General features: G+C 41.3%; 1 protein-coding gene across 14 annotated transcripts in view; it reads right to left on the bottom strand.

Annotated features, from left to right (window-relative positions):
* Window positions 1–5,565: 5,565 nt before the first annotated feature.
* Window positions 5,566–19,819, bottom strand: part of Klf12 (Kruppel like factor 12) — a 411,614-nt gene continuing 397,360 nt past the window's right edge. For all 14 annotated transcript variants that reach the window (XM_031362759.1, XM_031362763.1, XM_031362770.1 and 11 more), the window contains one exon: window positions 5,566–14,933. In XM_031362759.1, the coding sequence (XP_031218619.1) occupies window positions 14,752–14,933 (182 nt within the window). In that variant the 3' untranslated portion in view covers window positions 5,566–14,751. The remainder of the gene's footprint in view (window positions 14,934–19,819) is intronic.

Raw genomic sequence — 19,819 nt, forward strand, 5'->3', positions numbered from 1 at the left:
AGAGAAATTCCAGTGGCTAATTACTGGATGCATTTCAATCACTTTCCTCTAATGATAGCACTTTAGTGTTAGTATTGCTATTAGTACTGAGAATCTAGCCTATAGCTTTACAAGCTAAATTCATGCTGTGACCACTGAGCTACATTCCCAGCCCTGAATAAATTTATAATGATTAATCATTTTACATACTCCTTCTTTAAAACAAATAATCTACTGGAAAGTGTGGAGATGCATTTAAAATCTAATCTGAACTTTTAAATGACTAGCTCATCCTTTTTTAGCAGGAACACCGTATTTACTCTTGTCATTACCTAGATAACAAAGTCCAAATTCTGGAACATAGTCTTCTGGATGTCTGTGACCTGTTTCAGAAGTATGCTTCTAGCTTTTCTTTTTCTCGCCTCCTTGTTAAAACTCTGTCTCTAAATTGGATCATTTGCATAGCTATCAACTTTCATAGGAAATGAGTTCTCTCCACACATCCCATCGAGCTCTCTGGAATGAGAAATGAAGGAGAGGCTCTTTGCTCTCAAGCAGCTCATAGTCTAGCAAAGGAGAAGATATCACAGTGGCTCCTTAGAATCTTGCAGGTGTAATACTTGCTGTGTGCTTACAGCCTAAGAGCAGACACCACTCGCCTCCTTGCAGGGATGGGTAAACAGTCTGGGAAGAACCCTGAGGGGAGAAAAATGAACAAACTAGAATTCAAGCAAAACACACAGCAGGCAAGGGAGCAGTGTGTTCTTGGACATAAAAGCTTGAGACAGAACTGTGGGTGTATTAGTAGGGTTCTCTAGAGGAAGAGAACTGACATAATGAATACATACCAAAGTGGGATGCATTAGACTGGCATCCACGATACCTGCTTGGTAGTCCAAACATGGATGTCTGCATTCTGGGAAGGATGAGGCCCAATGGCAGCTCAGCCCATGAGGCTGGATGTCTCAGAAGGCCCGATCTGCTGCTGAAGGCTTGGAGGATTCTTGGAGAGCCATTAGCCTTGAGTCTATATTGGAAAGTTAAGAGACTGGGTTCTTATGTCAGTGAAAAATAGTAGCAGCAACAGAATTAGATTCACTTACCATCAAAGAACAAAGATAGACAGGCAAAAAAAAAATGATAGTTTTTCCCTTGAAACTCTTTCTATCTGGGTCACCACTCAGGGGGTGTTGCCCACTCTGGAAGAGGACTTTCTCCCGATTTAATCCTTTCAGGAAATACGCTTTAAGACCCACTCGGAAGCTTTCATGTTTTTAACTCTATCTCCAGTCAAGTTGGCAACAAGGATTAAGCATCAGAATGAGTCGGAGTCTGGTCATAGTTGGAAAAGTGTACAGTACCTGCCATTTTCTAAATATTCATCTGTTACTTCCTCTGATTATGATTTATTTGGCTATTTCTGCATCTCCGAGTACCGGATAGTGCTTGGCTGTTTGAAGAGGCTCAAATATCCTTATCATGACCTAGGCCTGCGTTCCTCATCCTTGACAATGTTGAGCGAAGAACTATTTAGGTTGGAGACAGTCTCCAGCAAGTTTGATTACAATATAGGATTCTAACTACCAGACCCTCCTAAGGAGCATGCTACTGCCAGTCATGAGAAACAGGAATTTCTTCGGTCATTCCAAGCCATCCTGTAGGAGAGGAAAGTAACTCAAGCTAAAAACCAAGGTCATAGATGTGTGTAAACACCACCACTTATTGATACTGACTATGCCTTTACTAGGTAGGTGAGATACTAAAGACAAATTTCACCATATTTAAAAGTCTACAGGAACAGGAGGATACAATTTCACAAATTAACCAAATACATGCAAATCCACTCAAATAGAGTGATGTATGTGTATGTAGCTGTATAAACTATGTGTATGTAGCTGTATAGACTTCCCTGAGTATGTGGGGACATTAGGTCAAAGAATGACAGTGACAACTTTAGATACAACACCCCCGAATCCAAAGCCACCAGAACGTGTAACTCAGGGATGCAGATCCATGATCGTTGTGGCTGAGCTGGAGATTTCCTAGTCTTTGTTCTAAAATGGGGCTTCTCGTTTCCAACTTTTTGAGTTTCCCATCTGTTTTGCGAATGGGATATTAGAGAACTCTCATCTTATACAACTTAAACCATCTGTGAAGGTAAGCTGCAATCTGTATGAGATTTCATAATTAGTTCCTTTGGATCCTACAACCATTTATAATTGAGTATAGGAATATTTAAGAGTCAAAATGGCAGGATGAATATTTGAACATAAGAAATTAGCACATATTTGGTGCCTTACTAACTTGGAGTGACTAAGAGAAATTGGCCTTCGAGAAGTCAATCTTAAATATGTAATTTCAGCAATTATGTGAAAATTTAAAACTTTGAGATTAAATTTTATGGTTTACATAAAAAGCCACACAGCACTTGGGAGAATTTATGGATCCAGAGATTGACTTTGTTCTTAAGAGAAAGGAGTCTACAGAGTGGACTAAACCACCAACCAAAGAGTACACACAGATGGGACCATGACATCATGTATAGCAGAGGATGGCCTTATCTGGCATCAATAGGAGGGGAGGCCCTTGGTCCTGTGGAGGCTTGATGCCTCCTCAGTGTAGGGGAATACTACAGGGGTGAGGCTGGAGTGGGTGAGTGGGTGGGGGAGCACCCTCTTAGAGGCAAAGGGGTGGGGGGATGGGAGGGGGTCTTGCAGAGGGGAGACTGGGAAGGTGGACAACATTTGAAATGTAAATAAATAAAATAACCAATTAATAAAAAAAAAAGAAAGAAAAGAAATAAGGAGCTGTTCACTGGAAGACTTATTGTGTGAAAACACAAACAAACTAGTCACCTAGTTGGAACCTTTGACTGAAGGCACTATGATAGTCCCGCACCACATCCCTCACAAAGCTGACCTTGGCACCTCTGGTTTTTAACTTAGCTGGGACCAGGTTTTTCCTGAGGATGGTAGATCTCTGTGTTGAGAAAAAAAAAGTCTTTATTGGTCAGTCACATCGGAAAGAAGGTAAGATTCTGGAGTGAAAAAGATGGGCAGGAGCTTGAGAAACTTAACATATGGATACCATTAGGGTTTCCCAGAAGAACAAAAACAACTAATATGTGTCTAGTTCAATACAGATATTTATTCTGAAAGACTTAGTTTATGGGGCTAAGGAGATAGTTTAGCTAATTACATCCTGCGTCGTAAGCATGATGACCTGAGTTCAGTCCCTAGAACTCTGGTGTGTGTGGGCGAGCACACTTGTAATCCCACGCAGGAGAGACAGATACAGGGGGTTTCTGGGACTCACTGCCTAGGAACCTCTAGTGCAATGAAAGACTCTGTCTCTTAGGGGTAGATTGCTCTTCTGAGGCTGAAACTTGTGGTTGTTCTCTGGTGCCGTGTACTGACTTGCGACTCCAATAGATGGTAGCCTCTTTCAGAAGTTTAAGAATTCTGTGTTTCCTGTACTATTACAAAACTCCAAATCAGTCAGTAATGTGGAGTTATATCTGTGGACTCTAATTAATTCAGCAATAGATGGTCCAGGCCACACTGATGTGAGATTTCAGCATCATGAGACCGAGCAATAATGGCTAATCCTCTACAGCACCCACTGCATGGCCTGCTCTATGTCCTTACCTAAGGAAACAGCAGTTTATGATGATGGCAAGGCTCCCACTGAGATGCTGTGCTGACTTGTAACTTAGCAACAAAGTAGGGGATCTGAAACATGGGTACCATGGTAGCCTATGGCACAGACATTTTAATATCTTGCCATTCTTTATAGGACAATAGATGGCAGTTTTATATATAAACCATAGCAATTTAAGACAAAGGAGTGTTCACATGCATGCATCTATGTAAAGTTCTGTACCTTTCTTGAGTCAATCTGTTGTTAGAATACTGGCCTAATATTGTTGATGTCATCATGATCTTGTATGACTTTCTCTCCCTCTCTCTCTCTCTGTCACACACACACACACACACACACACACACACACACACACACACACACACAATTATACCGAAATCACAAATAGGAAAAGATCATGTAAAAGTTGTGCCTTTAAAAGAGAATGTGATTTATTTCAGAAATGTGTAAGCTGTGGAGTTCATTGGCAAATTGAGACTAAAGAGGAAGTAATGTAGATTATATTTATTACACTGTTGGGAGACAAATATATTAACTCCAGACAGCATGGGGACAAAGCATAAGCAATCCATTGTGTTGAAGAAAACCATGTAACTTTGGTGGGAAGACAATGAACTATGTACTAGAAACATAGTTATCACTGGGGACTGAAATAACTTTTCAGGGATCTGTTTTTTTTTTTTTCCAGTACTGAATATCTGAACACACACACACACACACACACACACAATTTATAAACACTGACTGCTTCAGTGCATCAGATGTCAAGAACTATATACTGTTAGTGGGTTGTTAAACTATTGTGTAATTCCCAGGGAACCACCTAGAAGGCTTTTATTGGGAGAGAGAGGGACTTTTCCAAGACCTCTCAGTGATGTTTCAACAGGGGCAGACTTGAGAAAATCAAAAAGGAATGCTGACCCAACTTCTGCACAAGGTGAAAGGAATGAGCTTTTGATGCTGAAGGGGCATCAGGTACAGCTTGAAGGCTCTGGCCAGTTCCTTGGTATATCATAGAATAATGTCACAGAACTCACTATTCTTTTGAAAGCGACTTTGAGGCAGTGGCAGAGTGATCCAATATCTCCTTGGCTCTCTGGTTTTCCTTTACAGAGTTGAAGGAGATTTTGATGGGCTTGTGCTTTTGTAGGTGGATAATCGAAGTATCTAGTGAATGCTGCCTGCTCACCATTATCCGTAATTATCCCATCTCCCACTCCCTACCTCCTATCCTCTTACCTCCCCTGATGGCTAAGGGAACTGATCCTACAACCAGACTGACTGGGAATGTTGCCTAAACGGAGTACCTCACTTTTCATTTCTATTTCACATTCGATAGAATATGGCTAGATTATAACCTGAGATTTTTGGAATGAACAAAAAACATTGAAGACGTCGAGAAGAATTTACAGCCACTTTTTTTTTTTTTAATAGAAGATTTTCTAGCTGTTCAACTGAAGTATACTAGGGAGTAAGAAACAGTTTTCATGAGTTTATTTTTAAAGATAATCTACTTATTAATGTTCTTATTTTCAAGCTCTGCAATAATCTAGTTTTCTTCAAAACACATAGAGAGCAGCTAGCCTTGCCATGGTCCATGGATCATTCTATGACACACAAAATCTGATGAAACTGCAACTCATGGGATTCAATTTTGAGCTGTGAGAGATGCATCTTTGGAATCACACAGTATTTCTGGACCACCTTTGAGTGCATTAATCATTAAAACATTAGGAATCTCATTAGGATGGCTGTTGCAAAATAAAAAACCTCATTCCTTTTAAAACACATATTCTATCTTCTCCTGGGTTTCAATATACTATATGCAAGCAGTAAAACTTCCCTAACAAAGGTTTAATTAGAATGGTTAATAACTATGATTTCCAAAGTGTCTGAGTCAGCCTTGGTAATAATTAGGGAGTCTTGTTCCATACAAAATGCTTTATTTAACCTTCATGCCTTCATTCAGATAATTATACAAATGCATACAGATAAAGGTTTAAACTCTATTTCAGTTCACAGCTCAATTCATAGGAAAGTTGAATACAGAAAAGCGATGCACCAACAGAATATGTCTGAGACACCATTGAAAACGATAACACTTGTTCATTTAAATCTCTGAGAATAGACTGGAATAATCTTCTGAGAGAACCTCATTAGGAGAGTCTCCCTTTTCATTATCATAGGGCAAAAAAAAAATCACCATTTTACAGTAAAAAGGAAAAGCTCTGAGTATATTTACAATACATACACTATACATAAATACAAGAACAACACTTACATAATATTAATAAACTTATAACAGGAGCTGCCTAAACACTACAGAGTATATAAATGCGGAGGAAACTATTAGGAAATTAGATCTTTAAGCTGAAGAAATAAATTCATTTGCAATTAAAACTCTGAACAGAAAAACTGAACAAAGATTTAAGAACTCAACACATTTGCTTGCCAGCATCCTTGGGGGATTTTATCCTTTATATGTACGCTCTCCTCTGGGCACTCTAACCTGGATCATATGCCCAAGAGACTTTTTTTTAAAAGATTACATCCCATAAATATGAACCAGAAGTAGCTCATCTATTCACTTTGCTGTGCAGAGGTTTCCAGCCTAGAATAAGTAAATGACATTTTCATATTTTTACACAGAAAGATCTTGTGATCCAATCACCATGTGTAATGAGCTCAGTGTTGAGGAAAAGCAAAGAGATGCCTGCTTGATTTGGCCAAAGATGATGTTTTTCTTTATTCTCATGTGTGTTTTTTTTTCAGATATGACTGGGAGATTTATTCAAAGGATTATGACGTCTGCACTGACCCCCACACACCAAGAGCAACGTCTAGACTACTACTAATTATAACTAAGTCATTTTAAGTGGCAGGTGGGTATATTAGAGGTGGTCTGTTCTCATAGTTTCACAACACAGACAACTCCTAGAACACCCTTCTATGGACAAACATGAATTTGCTGGTTTCTTTTTGTAGAAGGTGATCATGATACACATAATTGCATTATGAGGCAGGATGATGTAATACATAAGACAATGTTTTCAAGCTGGTTTTGTCAATTCGTTATCTCACATCCATTTATAGTTGCTTTGCCATGTGATGCAATGTGTCCCACACAGACATGGACAAAACAATACAACCACCATTCCATGGTGGGAGACAGTGGGCTTCAAAGATGAACCTTCAAACACAACAAGTTGTACACACACAAGTTGATAGGAAAGAGCCTTGCACGTAGGCATCAGTGCCAAGTTCAACGATACCTACTGAATGTAATCATTTGAGGAACAAAATATATTCTATAGTCTGAATACAATCACAAAATCCTGCCACGAGAAAGCTAGAAACATGAGTTAGGGGAAAACACATCTGTAATGTTTTATGTTGTATTTTTAGAGAACAAAATGAGCATAAAAGGAAAATGTCAAAATATTCCTAAAATATCCTCATTTTTGATTGACTGGACACTTTTACTAGTAGAACCGGAGAGGAATTCTCTCTTATAAACCCTTATTTCTCAACAAAGATTAATCTCTGTCAAGGGCTTGGCTATACCTGCTTTTGTAAAAAGAATAATTCATAACTAGAGTCACTGAAACACTTCACATTTCTAGAGATGAAATTCGGGGGCGGGGGGGAAGAAGCGGTTATTGATGTGACTATCCTCACTTGTCAACCCACTTAGAGTGGTGGCATTGTCATCTGAGAAATAATTGTTGCTGAAACTCAATTAAGCTACAGGAGTCCCCGTCTACAGGAGGCTGTGGACACAGACCCTTGCTTTCAGCACGGAAGAGAAGTTGTTTATATAGCTTTTATCTCTTTCCCCCAGCCAAGTAACGGGGAGAAAGATCATAATTCAGGAGATTCATTTTCACAAACTGAAACCCTCTGAGAAATGGCATTCTTAATGTTTTCAAAGTCCATTAGTGCTTCCATGAATCAATACTGTCAGAGACCTTCAATGCAGTCAGGGAGGGGTTTCATTTCTCTGATGTTAGACAGCTCCTCACCGAAAACTCAAACTAACAATACTATAAGCAAATTATTTATGAGACTATTTAAAACATTCCAAGGCAGTGCTGTTAAGTGAGAGGGCTGGAAAGGACCTGCCCACAGGGCTGGATGCTGACGTCACTACTCATGAACACCTGTAAGAGTGGCCTCTGCACTCAGGAAGTGGCTCTGCTCAGGGGAGGGTCTCAGATGCCCCTTCACTTATTAGAGCAGGGCTGCTAGAGAAAAGGAAATATGGAAGTCGAGGAAAACTAACTGGGACTAAATTGTAGTAGGAAGTAAGAAAGGTTTTGAAAATCTTAGAGGCGCTGGACAAACCTATGAGAGAAAGTGCCAAGTTTAGGAAGATCAATGTTTATCTAGAATGGCCACCCATCAGTGACCTTCCAGGAAGGTTCTGATCTAAAATCATCTCTACAATAGTCACATCACATGCTAGGTGATGTCCTTTCATTCTACCCCTGAAGGGTCCTCAGAACAAAATTGAATAGGAGACTGGGAACGTGGCAGCCAGGAATCAGAAACAGGGGTGTGCCTTACAACAGAAAGAACACAGGCCGCAGAGCCAGGAGGTTATGTATTCCCACTTGACTTACTGTCTACGCTTGTGGACATCTCAGTCATTCCTGTTGTGCCTCAGTTCTTCATCCATGAACTAGAGAATGTTGGGTTGTATAGAAGGGAGGTGATGTTAGAATTCTTGGTGCAGCAGTCAGCACAGAGTATTAGGAACGGCTATCATTTTCCCCATGCGCTGTGCTTAGTACTTTAAGGGATACATTAGCATGTTCAGACAACATGGGGAAAGAAGGGAATCGGAAGGTCTGATGTCAGTGAGACCAGGGACCGTAGTAGCTGTGCTTTGACATGGCACCTGCTTGGTTGTCCCATCTATCTCCTGATGCATTTGCTGTCACCCTTCATTTCTGAATAAGAGTAGGGTGAAGAGTGGATGGATGACTTTCTCCACCTGAGTTTGGGGCCTGGAGGCCGTTGTTCTGCTCCAGTATCATGGGCTGTCTAAAACCTGACTGTATATTCACCGCCATACATTAAGAAGTGTTCTTAATGTGTTTTCTCGTAGCCTCAACAGCGTGTCTGGGTGGATTCATGCTTTGATACAGCAAGGCTGGAGAAGATGGCAAGGCTGGAGGGGAGGCTGGGTTCACGTCTATATACAGTCTCATGTCCACCCCTGACTCTACTTGTAGTAGTAAAACAATTTTTAAAAAGGGCTTGTGAACTTCCGATTGTACATTGTGATGCAAGTGTCAGGATTAACTAAATAACTGTCTGAAGGCCTTCACAAGTATCTGAGGACTAAATAACTGTCTGAAGGCCTTCAAAAGTATCCGAGGACTAAATAACTGTCTGAAGGCCTTCACAAGTATCCGAGGACTTTTTGAGGGCAGGAGAGGGATAATTTGTCAATGCGCATCTCTAAATGCTCCTTGATGATTCGAGGATTCATGTCAGGTGAAAAGAGAGTGGAGCACATAGAGACGGACTTGTGCACTAAGCTAAGTGGGTAAAATAAAGCAGACAAAAAAAAATCCCTTACAATTCTGATCTGAGTATGTCAGTGTTTTTAACAGAGCAAGCCTGTCAGAGCTATACATGTCTTAAGTTTGAGGTCTATCATAGTCAAACTTTGTATCTGAACATTCTAATTATCATATACATGAAAGATAACCTTAATTTCCACATATATATATATATTGCCTACTTATATTCAAGTAAGAAAAATGGAATGAAGAGATAGTAAATTGCAAATAAGAGCCATTAACTTCAAAGCGATGCAAACCCTCTTCTGTGGGTCTGCATGAGCAGATTTAATTTACTATGTGCATTTGTTTACTCTGTGTATATGTGTGTGTGTGACATAGAGAGATAGTGAGTGAGAGAGAGAGTGAGAGAGAGAGAGAGAAAGAGGGAGAGCACTCAAACTGTGCAAGAAAATCCATGTATGATAAATAATTATTGCTGTGTGAAAGTATAAGATTATCTCATTGGTCACAATCATTGACAGGCACTTTTAGTTTATTTCTGAAAAATGGGCATTACCTTTTTCCTGTTGCCACTGCAGACTCTTTTAACACGTGGCCATATCCATACACTTAGCCTCATCGACCTACGCCTACACCAGAGCACAATCCCTCTGGAGCCTAAACAAGAATAAACCCCTGTCTTTTATTTTGTTTTCTAAATCGAGAACCACCTTGTTGAGGAAGAAGACGAGTGAGAGGGGAGAACGCCTGTTGCATGATTCTTTCTAGACCAAGCAAGCCCTCAGTTTTTCAGTTCCAAGAAAAAGACACGACAAGTTTGGAAACATGACTTCATTGGAGTTTCAAATCACTCTGGCTACACTATGACAAGTGGCCACTCAGCTCTAACCGAGCACCAAGAACATCAACAAGTGGGACCAGTTCCCATGGCAACATTGCTAATTGTGTGTATCATCCATACACAAGGCATATCTGAACAAGTGTTTTTTTTTTTTTTATTGTGATGAAAACTAGAAGCTTTTCCCCAACATACGTCATCAAACTATTTACAACCTCTGTAAAATTTGCATGTTTGAAAATACTTTTCCACTATCACATATGTTACGAATACAGTAAAATAGCGTCACTCTGTTTTTAAAGATGCAGTATCCTTCTGTTTATTTTCTTATGAAAATCTGAATTTCTATTGCAATTGTTCAATATTTAGCATATTTAAAATACCAATGGGCATGGGTTGCTAAACAGACATTACTCTATAATGAAATTGTGAAAATATAGCATTTTAAATTTTTTATATACATTTCTTAACTATAAAACGCAGGCAAAGTTACATAGTATTATAAGCTGATTCTCTAGTCGGGTAATAACTTACATTTCTACATAGGATGGATTATTACAAATTACTTCTTTAAAAAAGTTTTCTTGCCTGCCGGCTGCTGCATATACAGATGGGTGCACACAGGTGCATGTGTTGGGGGTGTCTGTCCAGATAAGTGAAAGGCAGTGTGGGAATAAGTAGACATGTAACATGGAAGACATGACTGGCCACATCTCTTTCCTTAACTGAGCCAAGTCAGTTTGAGAACATTTCTGTGGGATACACAACCTCAGGAAAGGAAAGAGAAATCTGACCGATGGCCTACATTTATGAGATACACTTAGAGGCGATGGTAAAAGGTAGACTCTGAGTTGAATTATGAGTATTAAGGCTTCCTGGGCCTATGTGGTTCATCAGCATTAGCTCACCTTCGATCTTTTCTATGCAGACTGTGTGTGTGTATGTGTGTGTATGTGCTGGTATTAACACTACTTCAGTTCTAAGAATCCTCACTCTACAAGCGATTGGACAGCCTCGTGACAACATCTCAGCGACATTTCTAGGCAGTCATTACAATAATCAAAGGCATATGAGTACAATTGAAGGCCTCACCTCAGCAGACTTATTCAACTGCAGCTTTGGTACCTATAATAACGAAAGGCCAGACTAAGGAGTACTGCATCTTTAGCTGTACACACGGTTTCATTCTAATGAGCCGATCTCAAAGTGCAGACTTCCATTTCCATTCCAGACTCAAACAGCAAGCTGACACTAAACAAGCTGCATGAAAACGAACACAGTCTTCACACGAGCTGTTCCAAAATTTCAACCACGATGAACATGGCTTTTCTAATCGTCTACTTTTCTTTGTAAACACTGAAGCATTTTGAAAGGCGCCCCCCCTTCCCCTAACTCATCTTGTTTCCCTTTTAATCTTTAAAGTGATACTTAAAAGTGCTCATTTTACTCGTGTAACCAGAAGATTGGAATATAAGGGACTCTCTGAAAACCCCTAATCGCCCAGCTCCCTTGTCATCAGCCTTCACATTGCAAGGAGACACTTGGTTCTCCCCACTGTGTGTGCGAGGGGTCCTCAAGTACACACACAGCCTCCCTAGCTGCAAGCTGAACCACTTCAAACCTGAAACCAAGGCGTGTTCTGCTTAGGAAACCACTGAGAAGCGCTTTAGGATTCTATCTCCTTTTTTTAAATTTTATTTTATTTTATTTTATTTTTGATAGCTTATCGTACACTGTGCTTTTCAAGAAGCTAGACTGGAATATGAAATGGGTGGAGGCTTTTCTGTGCCTAAGGATATCCCATTTCCTTTCGTTTCAAACCACTTTCTGTTACATGGGAAACATACCTAGGAAACTTACTGAGGAGGATTGGTTACATACCCCTCCCCCTCGACAAGTGCCGGATAAGTTCCAGTTCTTGGGCCAGATCAGGGATGTGTTCATTTGTGCTTGCATTTCTTCTAAATATATCGCTATGCCAAAAAAGAGGGAAACGCTGTAATGGTGGCAGGTTTGATCTGTTACCTTACCATCTCAGTGCGCTTTCCATTTACAGGGAGCGAGCGGGACAAGCTCACTTCCCCCGAGTCTTCCCTCCGCTGTTAGAGAGGTACGACTCATTTAGTTTCTGTGCTAAATTTAAATTAAGATGTCAGTCAGGAAGCTTCCCTTGCTTGTCAGTTCAGTGAATTCTCACTGTAAAACTTCCAGATGCTTCTCAGTGGGAAAAGGATCGGCTCTTCTGAGAGCTGACAGGGCTCAGCCAAATCCAGACTTCATGGGAGTAGACTCCCTTACTACCTGCCATCTAGGCTCTGGGGCCAGCTCTTGGGGGATCATGCTTGTTTGCTATTGTCAATGTTCTTTGCCCTGGCCAGTTACTAATGCTGGCATGCATCAGGAAACCTGGTTTTATTCTGGATGATGACAGGCAATGAGAAGTAGGAAGTGCATACAGTACAGATTAAAAAATGTTCCAGTTGGTATATATATATATATATATATATATATATATATATATATATATCAAAACAAAACAAAAACCCAATAACTAAAAAAAAAACAAAAACAAAAACAAAAAACCCAAACCTGCTGGCTGGTGGGTACCAACCTGTGTAGCTGAAGCTATTCATCAATAGAACTACAGCCCTTGTAGGAGGGAAATTGCCTGATGAAGTTTTTAGACCTGGCAGAAAATGTAGAGCGCAGATTTCTGAAGCTGGGACTTGACCTATAAATCATGATACTTTTGCCTGAACATTTATTAGAAATCTTTTAAAAGCTACCAGACACAAATGGTTCTCCTTGTAATGTCTATAGTTCTTGCTTTGTCAGACTACAATTATCCCAATTAGAAGCTACTAGAAAGGATAACTGTCACCAGAAATCATTTTAGAATGTGCAGACATTTAAAAATGAGCTAGGAATCCTATGAGGTTGATTTGTGCAATTCCCCAAATCAAGTGTGTCCTTGAAATATATTGCAAAGGCCTTGACTGGAGACCTTTTATATTTAAGCTATAAAACGTCTTAACAACAAAAATCTCACCAAACCCAATTGCCACAGAAAGCTGGGAAAACAGCAGCTTTTCGTGAGGACAAAATATTTTGGAAACGGTGCTTGTTGGGGATGTATTGCTTTTCCTGTACATTTTGCTAGATAAAAAAAAGCTTTTCACTTGAGAGGAAGGATGGAACCTAACTTAGCTCTGACCCATCTCCCAAGATAAGCAGGTTGTCTGTCCCTGCGGATGCCAATGTGGGAGCACGGGGATTTGGGGAGAGTTTAAAAAGTAAAATGCGTAGAGTCAGACTCTTGGCTCTCCAGGTTGGAGAAGTAGCACCAGGGCGGGCTTTCCATGGGGACACTCTTCCCACAGACTCATGTCCAAGCGGAACAGACCCACTGGTTGAAGGGTTAATCCTTAGCTCTGCCTCCCTCGCCTCTCGAGTCATCAAATAACTGTCTTCAACCAAGACAGAAAAGGGGAGCGTAACTTTAATTGTGGTACTTAAACAAGTAGGACAACAAACAGTGGAAAGATCACCTCTGTGCTATGGATGTAACTAAGACATCTGAAAGGCTGGGGTGTTTTTTACAATCCCTTTAGTAAGTATGAAAATCGGTAACATGAGCCCTCAGTGGAGTTATTGTAGGAAAGTCCTTCTTTTCATTATTGCTTTTCTCCTCAAGAGGAGCATTATTTCCATCTCTGCTTTGTCTCATTTTCATGTTCACTGACTTTGCCTGGGCAGCTCCACCTCTTACCTTGGTGCCAGTGTGTCTAAGAAAGCCCCCCTCCCCTCGATTGTTTGTAATCAAACACTAAGGGCAGGAGGAGATGGTGGCTAGGTGACAGAACACTGCAATTTGAAGTGGGGCAATAGTTATTATTACTCTTATTATTATTATATTATTATTATCATTTTAGACAGGCTCTTCCTATTCAACTACAGAACACCTCTGTCAGTCCATGCCAGGGCGGAGCAGGGTTAGCCTTTGAGAAACTGCTCTGCCCCTCTGCTGGAACAGATGCACAAAACAGAATAGAAACAGAACAGAAACAAGCAACAACAAACAAATGAAAAGACTCAATGTTGGTTCTTTTCGGGGATGGCATGAGGACAAGGTATGAGCGCTATCTAGGTCTGCCATCGCTAGCACAGAGGGCTACTTCTGTGTGCCTTTCTTGTTGGTTAACAGAGTGTCTTCAATAGCCCCTTCCTTTCTAGTTCATGCTGCTCGCTGGTAACAGACTAGGTGTGTGTTCTAGCTTACTGAGATAGATACTGAAATTGTTGTCAAAGGGGGTTGGGGTTGGGGGTGGAAGGGAAGAATCATCCAAACTGAGAAGGTCTCCTCTAACCATCATTTTGCGGTAGATGACCTTTAAGGGACTGATAGCAGAGTGTCTGCCAGCTCAGAAAATGTACAAGCTACAAACATCTTTTCAATGGCAGAGGACATAGCATGGAAAACAATGCCTGTCTCTTCAGGACCTGAGGTGCTGAACTCCCAGGCCAGCGTGAACACAGACGGCTCTCTCACGCGTGTGGTCATGATGGGGGGTTACCTTCAGGCCGAAGGGAGAAGGGTTCCTTCTTGTTCCTGCTCTGGTTTCAGGCACCGTGGGAATGGCGGTGCCCTTGACGTTAACACTGTAGAGGGAGCTCAGCCCTGCTGAGTTACTTGCTCCTGAAGAGACCCAGCTCTTGCACATAGCTAGACCTGAGCCTTCCTCACACCAGCATGTGCCTTCTACGGTGCAGTGCCAGGTGGTCTGACCTCGAGAAACTGCGGTCACAGTCCGCACACTTGAATGGCTTCACTCCCGTGTGTTTGCGGTAATGCCTGGTCAGTTCATCGGAACGGGCAAACTTCCAGGTGCAGCCTTCCCACGTGCATTTGTAGGGCTTCTCTCCTGGAAGGGAACAAAGACACACAAGCTTTAGGGCTCCATCCTTTTTCTGTAACAACCCAGCCAGCGCTGAATGCTGGGAAAGTGTCCTTGTCAATGGGTGTTCCATTTGGCAGGTCTCTGTGAGGAAACCTTAGCATCCCACCAGGGGCTCTGGGGACAGAGAGGCGAGTTTCAATTTCGGCTTTCCTGCTGTGACATCAGAGAAGTCGGTTAATATTCACCTGTGTAGCTGAGGACTGATGCTGTGTGGTTTGCTTGTCTAAAGACTAGAGGCTAAAGAGGAAGAGTATTAACACTTCAACTCTGATTTAGCTCTAGGGCTGGAAGTCACAGAGAACAGTAAAAGGTAGCTTCATTTTAATAGGTCCCCTTTCCTGCAGGGTACCCATCACATCAATGTTACAGGGCTGGAGAGGACACAGTGTCCATTTCTCTGTCATTCAAGGTCTCCACATCACTTCATTACGACTTAAAACAACCCAGACATTAGACATACGTTATTCACAAACATCTACAATTTTTTCATCCCTGGGGAAGAAATCTTAGATAGCTTAGCTGTGCCAAAGCAAGTACGTTTTTCAAGACTGGAGAACCAAACTGAGCCTGAGGAATCCTGAAGTTGGACCAAATGCTCCAAGTCCCTATAAAAAGTGAAGAAGTGTGTAACCTGACCGGGCCCTTCAGTCAAGGACAGTGAAATACCCAAAGCCTGTGCTGGAAAAGATAGCCTGTCCATTATCTAATGGGCTCCCAGGAGGAGCAGGACAATAGCTGACCCGGGTGCACCGTTTTCCTAGTTCTCTTCCAAATGGAAGCTCTGTCCCCGTGCAACCCCACACAACTGATCTCTCCTGTCCCATCTGTCCAATGGACTACAATGAAGGGGCCGGTCATGACGACAGGGTAGGCAGCTGATGTTAATCCTGAGTGTGGAGCTGTAAAGCATCCCCCACTTCCCAGGTCAGAAAAACTGATGCTCCATGTGCAAGGTCAATTAGCCAAAGCCTGGGAGAAGATGTGCCTGGCTCTGAATCCAGCACCTTTCACTACGCACAGAGGAACAGATCATTCTGATTCTAACTAAACTATTGCGCCCTCAGACACAGTTTGTTCTCCTGTGTTTAACCCTCTCACCGGATTTAAATCCTATTTCAATTAAGTCACTAGTACAATATACAATGATCTTATTTTGAGGTCGGTCTGCTCTACGGCTGCTGAATTCTTAACAAATCTGGAGCCAAGCTTTTACTGTCCCTCGAGCCTAGATTAGGGCTTTCGCAAGTTCCTGGGTAAATGAACAGACCCGGTAAAGCACATATATTTAACTTTCTCTGTCTCTCACACATGCACACACTCAAAGCATGTGTAAGCAAACCATGCGTATGTAACACACACAACACGCACTGAAAGCATGTGTGTGTATGCAGCACAACATACACTGAAAGCACGTGTGTGTATGCAGCACACAGACACACAGAGAAAGGGCCAGAGAGAGAGAGAGAGACAGGGAGACAGAGACAGAGAAAAGGGGAAGGAGCTAAACAGCAGCAGCAGCGGCAGCAGCAGCAGCAGTAAATGCACAGGAAACTTCCAGTCCCTGTAAGTGAAATATGTAAGTAAAGCCAACATGGTAAAATTTGAGCAAGCTTAGAATGAACTCTTTTTTTTTCTAATTCAACTGTTAAGTTACTGCTGGGTCTTAGGATCAAGTGGTCCTTTCAGAAGAGAGTGACTAAGTGGTTCAGAAGCGGGGAATCTAGAAATGCTGAGGCACTAATTGTGGTCACAGGAAGCACCACAATATTCTGAAAGGATCCATTGAAGTAAGAGCATCCTGATTGCACTGACCAAAAACCTCAACTTCTAATTCATTCCAGTAGTTCCAAGGAGACAAAATATGTTAGGCTTATTGCGACGCAAACCAGGCAAGCATCTAACTTAGAACGAGTTGAAGGTCTAGAATAGAATGCACCCTGACAACGAGCAGCATATATTTATTTACATGTTGAATGTTGCTGGTGGCTTTTATACTTTTATTATCTGTATGAGTTCTGGCACCTAGTGCAATCTACATAAACTTTTCCAATGTCCCTCCTCCTTTGTTGAATCGATTGGTTGTCACCAGAGCCTTGTGCTATGCGATCACCCAGAGAGAAAGTGTCAAAGCTAGAAAGGATGGAGAAGGGACCTTCTTGTTCCACTTTTTCATTGAAAATTGCTTTCTTTCTAACAATCTATCGTGATTAGGGTCGCTCCTTCCTCTACTCTCCCAAGTCCTGCCCACTTCCATCTCGTCTAGATTCACTCCCTGTCTGTCTCTCCTGAGAAAATAAACAGGCTTCTATGGGATAATAATACAATAAGATAAAACAAAAACTAACACATTGGAATAGGACAAAACAAATAAACAACAGGAAAGGAGCTGGCTAAAAGACACAAGAAACAGATAGAGCTACAGAGACCCTGTACAGATTACACACACCCAGGAATTCCATATAAACTCTAAGCTGGAAGCCATTATGTGTGTGTGTGTGTGTGTGTGTGTGTGTGCGCGCGCGCGCGTGTGTGTATACACACACACAAAGAGTCTGTATGGTAAAAAGAAAAAAATGTAAGTAAAATAAAATAAAAATATAAAATATAAGTTAAAACTTTAAAGAAGGAAGGAAGAAGGAAGGAAGGAAGGAAGGGAGGAAGGAAGGAAGGGAAGAAGGAAGGAAGGAAGGGCTCTGACATGATATTGTATCACAAGGAACCTCTAAAGACGCTGTTGAGTTCATTTTCTGTTGGCATCTACTGCTGGGCATTCAAGATCATTTCCCCAGTGGGATTCCCTTGGAGAAAACTAAATTTTTTATTTGCAAATGGTTACCAATTGGAGATAGCTTCTGCGTCGGGGGCATTTGTCCATTTCTCCTTTCAGTTCTAAAACCCCATCCTTTGCAGACCCTGTAGGCCCTGTGCATGTTGTCTTAGTCTCTGTGAGTTTACAGGCCTGTGGGTGCTACCGTATTTAGAAGACCTTGTTTTCCTGGTGTCATCCACCCCTCTGGCTGTCAGACTCTTTCTGCTTCCTCTTGAGCAGTGTTCCCTGAACCCTGAAGCTGAGCTTGGGGTTGGAGGATAGCTGGTGGAAATATTCCATTTAGAACTGGGTGTTTCAAGTTTCCCTCTCTCTACATACTGTTTGCCTATGGGTTGCTATATTTGTTCCCATCTGCTGCAGGATGAAGCTTCTATGATCGTAAGTGGGGAAAAGCACTGATCTATTAGTATAGAAAAATGTCATTGGGAGTCCTTTTCTTGATACTTTTTTATTTCTAGAACATTAGTATTTGTTTTCCCCTAAGTCCCTGGGCTATCTTGTCTCAGTTTCTTGATTACCCAAGTCCCATCTAGCAGAGTGGGCCTTACGTCGGTTCACATACTGGTTGGTTATTCTCAGGGCCTTACGTCGGTTCACATATTGGTTGGTTTGGTCTCACAAAGTTTGTGGCTGCTATTGCACTAGAGTATCTTGCAGGCAGAACACCACTGTAGATCAAAGGGGCTGCCTAGCTCTGTGTTTACATTTCTCTCTTGGTAGCCTAAAGAGTTCCTTCTCATACCAAAGACACTAGTACATAAGGCTGAAAGTTCTCTGTAGTCATCAGCTTGACCTCTCTGTGTTCAGTGATTTGTATAGGTTGTCTTCAGCAACGAGGCCTTACTGTCAGTTTGGGAAGAATGGCTCATAGTCTTGACATCGGCATAGGTTGTTTAGGTGTTCCCATGAGACCCATTTGTAATAACACATCTATTAGATGTAACAATCCCAGGACAGGAAGCTTCATTTGGTTATGAGATGTTCAGCTGGGGCTCTGTCTTCCCTATTATTAGGTAATTTAGATGACTTGCATATGTGCAAGGATTTTATGATGCTTCTAATGTTATTAGTTTTCACACTGGCCCTTAATTTTAGCTGTCACACCCTCATCCCCCTTTCCCTCTCACAGCCCACCAAATTTTACTGTTCCAGTCCCTCCCCATACATCTATAACTACCTATTTTATTTCTCTTTCCTAGCAAGATCTAAGTGCCCCATTAGGCCCAACCTCTGTGGTTCTTCAGACTGTAGCTTAGTTTTCACTGACTTACAAGCTAATATTCACAAATCTGCAAATATACATCATATTCATCTTTCTGGGTCTGCGTTGCCTCACTCACAATGTTTCTCTTATTTCACTCACTTACCTGACAATGTCATCACTTCAGTTTTTAAGTGGATGAGTAATATTCTGTTGTGTATATGTGCCACATTGTGTTTATCTATTTGTTTGTTGAGGCTGTTTCCAATTTCTGGCTATTATGAATAGAGCAGCAATGAATATATGGGAGCAACTGTCTCTATGGCAGGATAAAGCATCCTTTGGGTATATGCCCAATTGTGGTATAGCTGGATCATTCAGTAGATTGATTCCCATCGTTCTGAGGAATGGCCACACTGATTTGCACACCCATGAGCAATGTATTTAGTTTTCCTCTTACTCCACATGCTCAGCACCATAAGCTGTCACTCATTTGTTGATCGTAGCCATTCTAATAGGTATAAGGTGAAACCTCAAGTAGTTTTGATTGACATTTTTCTGATGGCTAAGGATATTGAACATTTCTATATTTCTCAGCCATTTGATTTCTCCTTTTGAGACTTCTCTGTTTAGATCTGTAACCCTATTTTAAGATTGGGTTGTTCTATTGATATCTATTTCTTTTTTTAGTTCTTTATGTAATTTTGATATTAGGCTCTACTGAATGGATTGTTGATAAGAATATTTTCCTCATTTGACAAAATCCAACATCCCTTCATGATAAAAGTCTTGGAAAAATCAGGAATTCAAGGTTCATAT

Source organism: Mastomys coucha, unplaced genomic scaffold (assembly GCF_008632895.1).
Source record: "Mastomys coucha isolate ucsf_1 unplaced genomic scaffold, UCSF_Mcou_1 pScaffold9, whole genome shotgun sequence".
In the NCBI taxonomy this organism is placed as follows: Eukaryota; Metazoa; Chordata; class Mammalia; order Rodentia; family Muridae; genus Mastomys; species Mastomys coucha.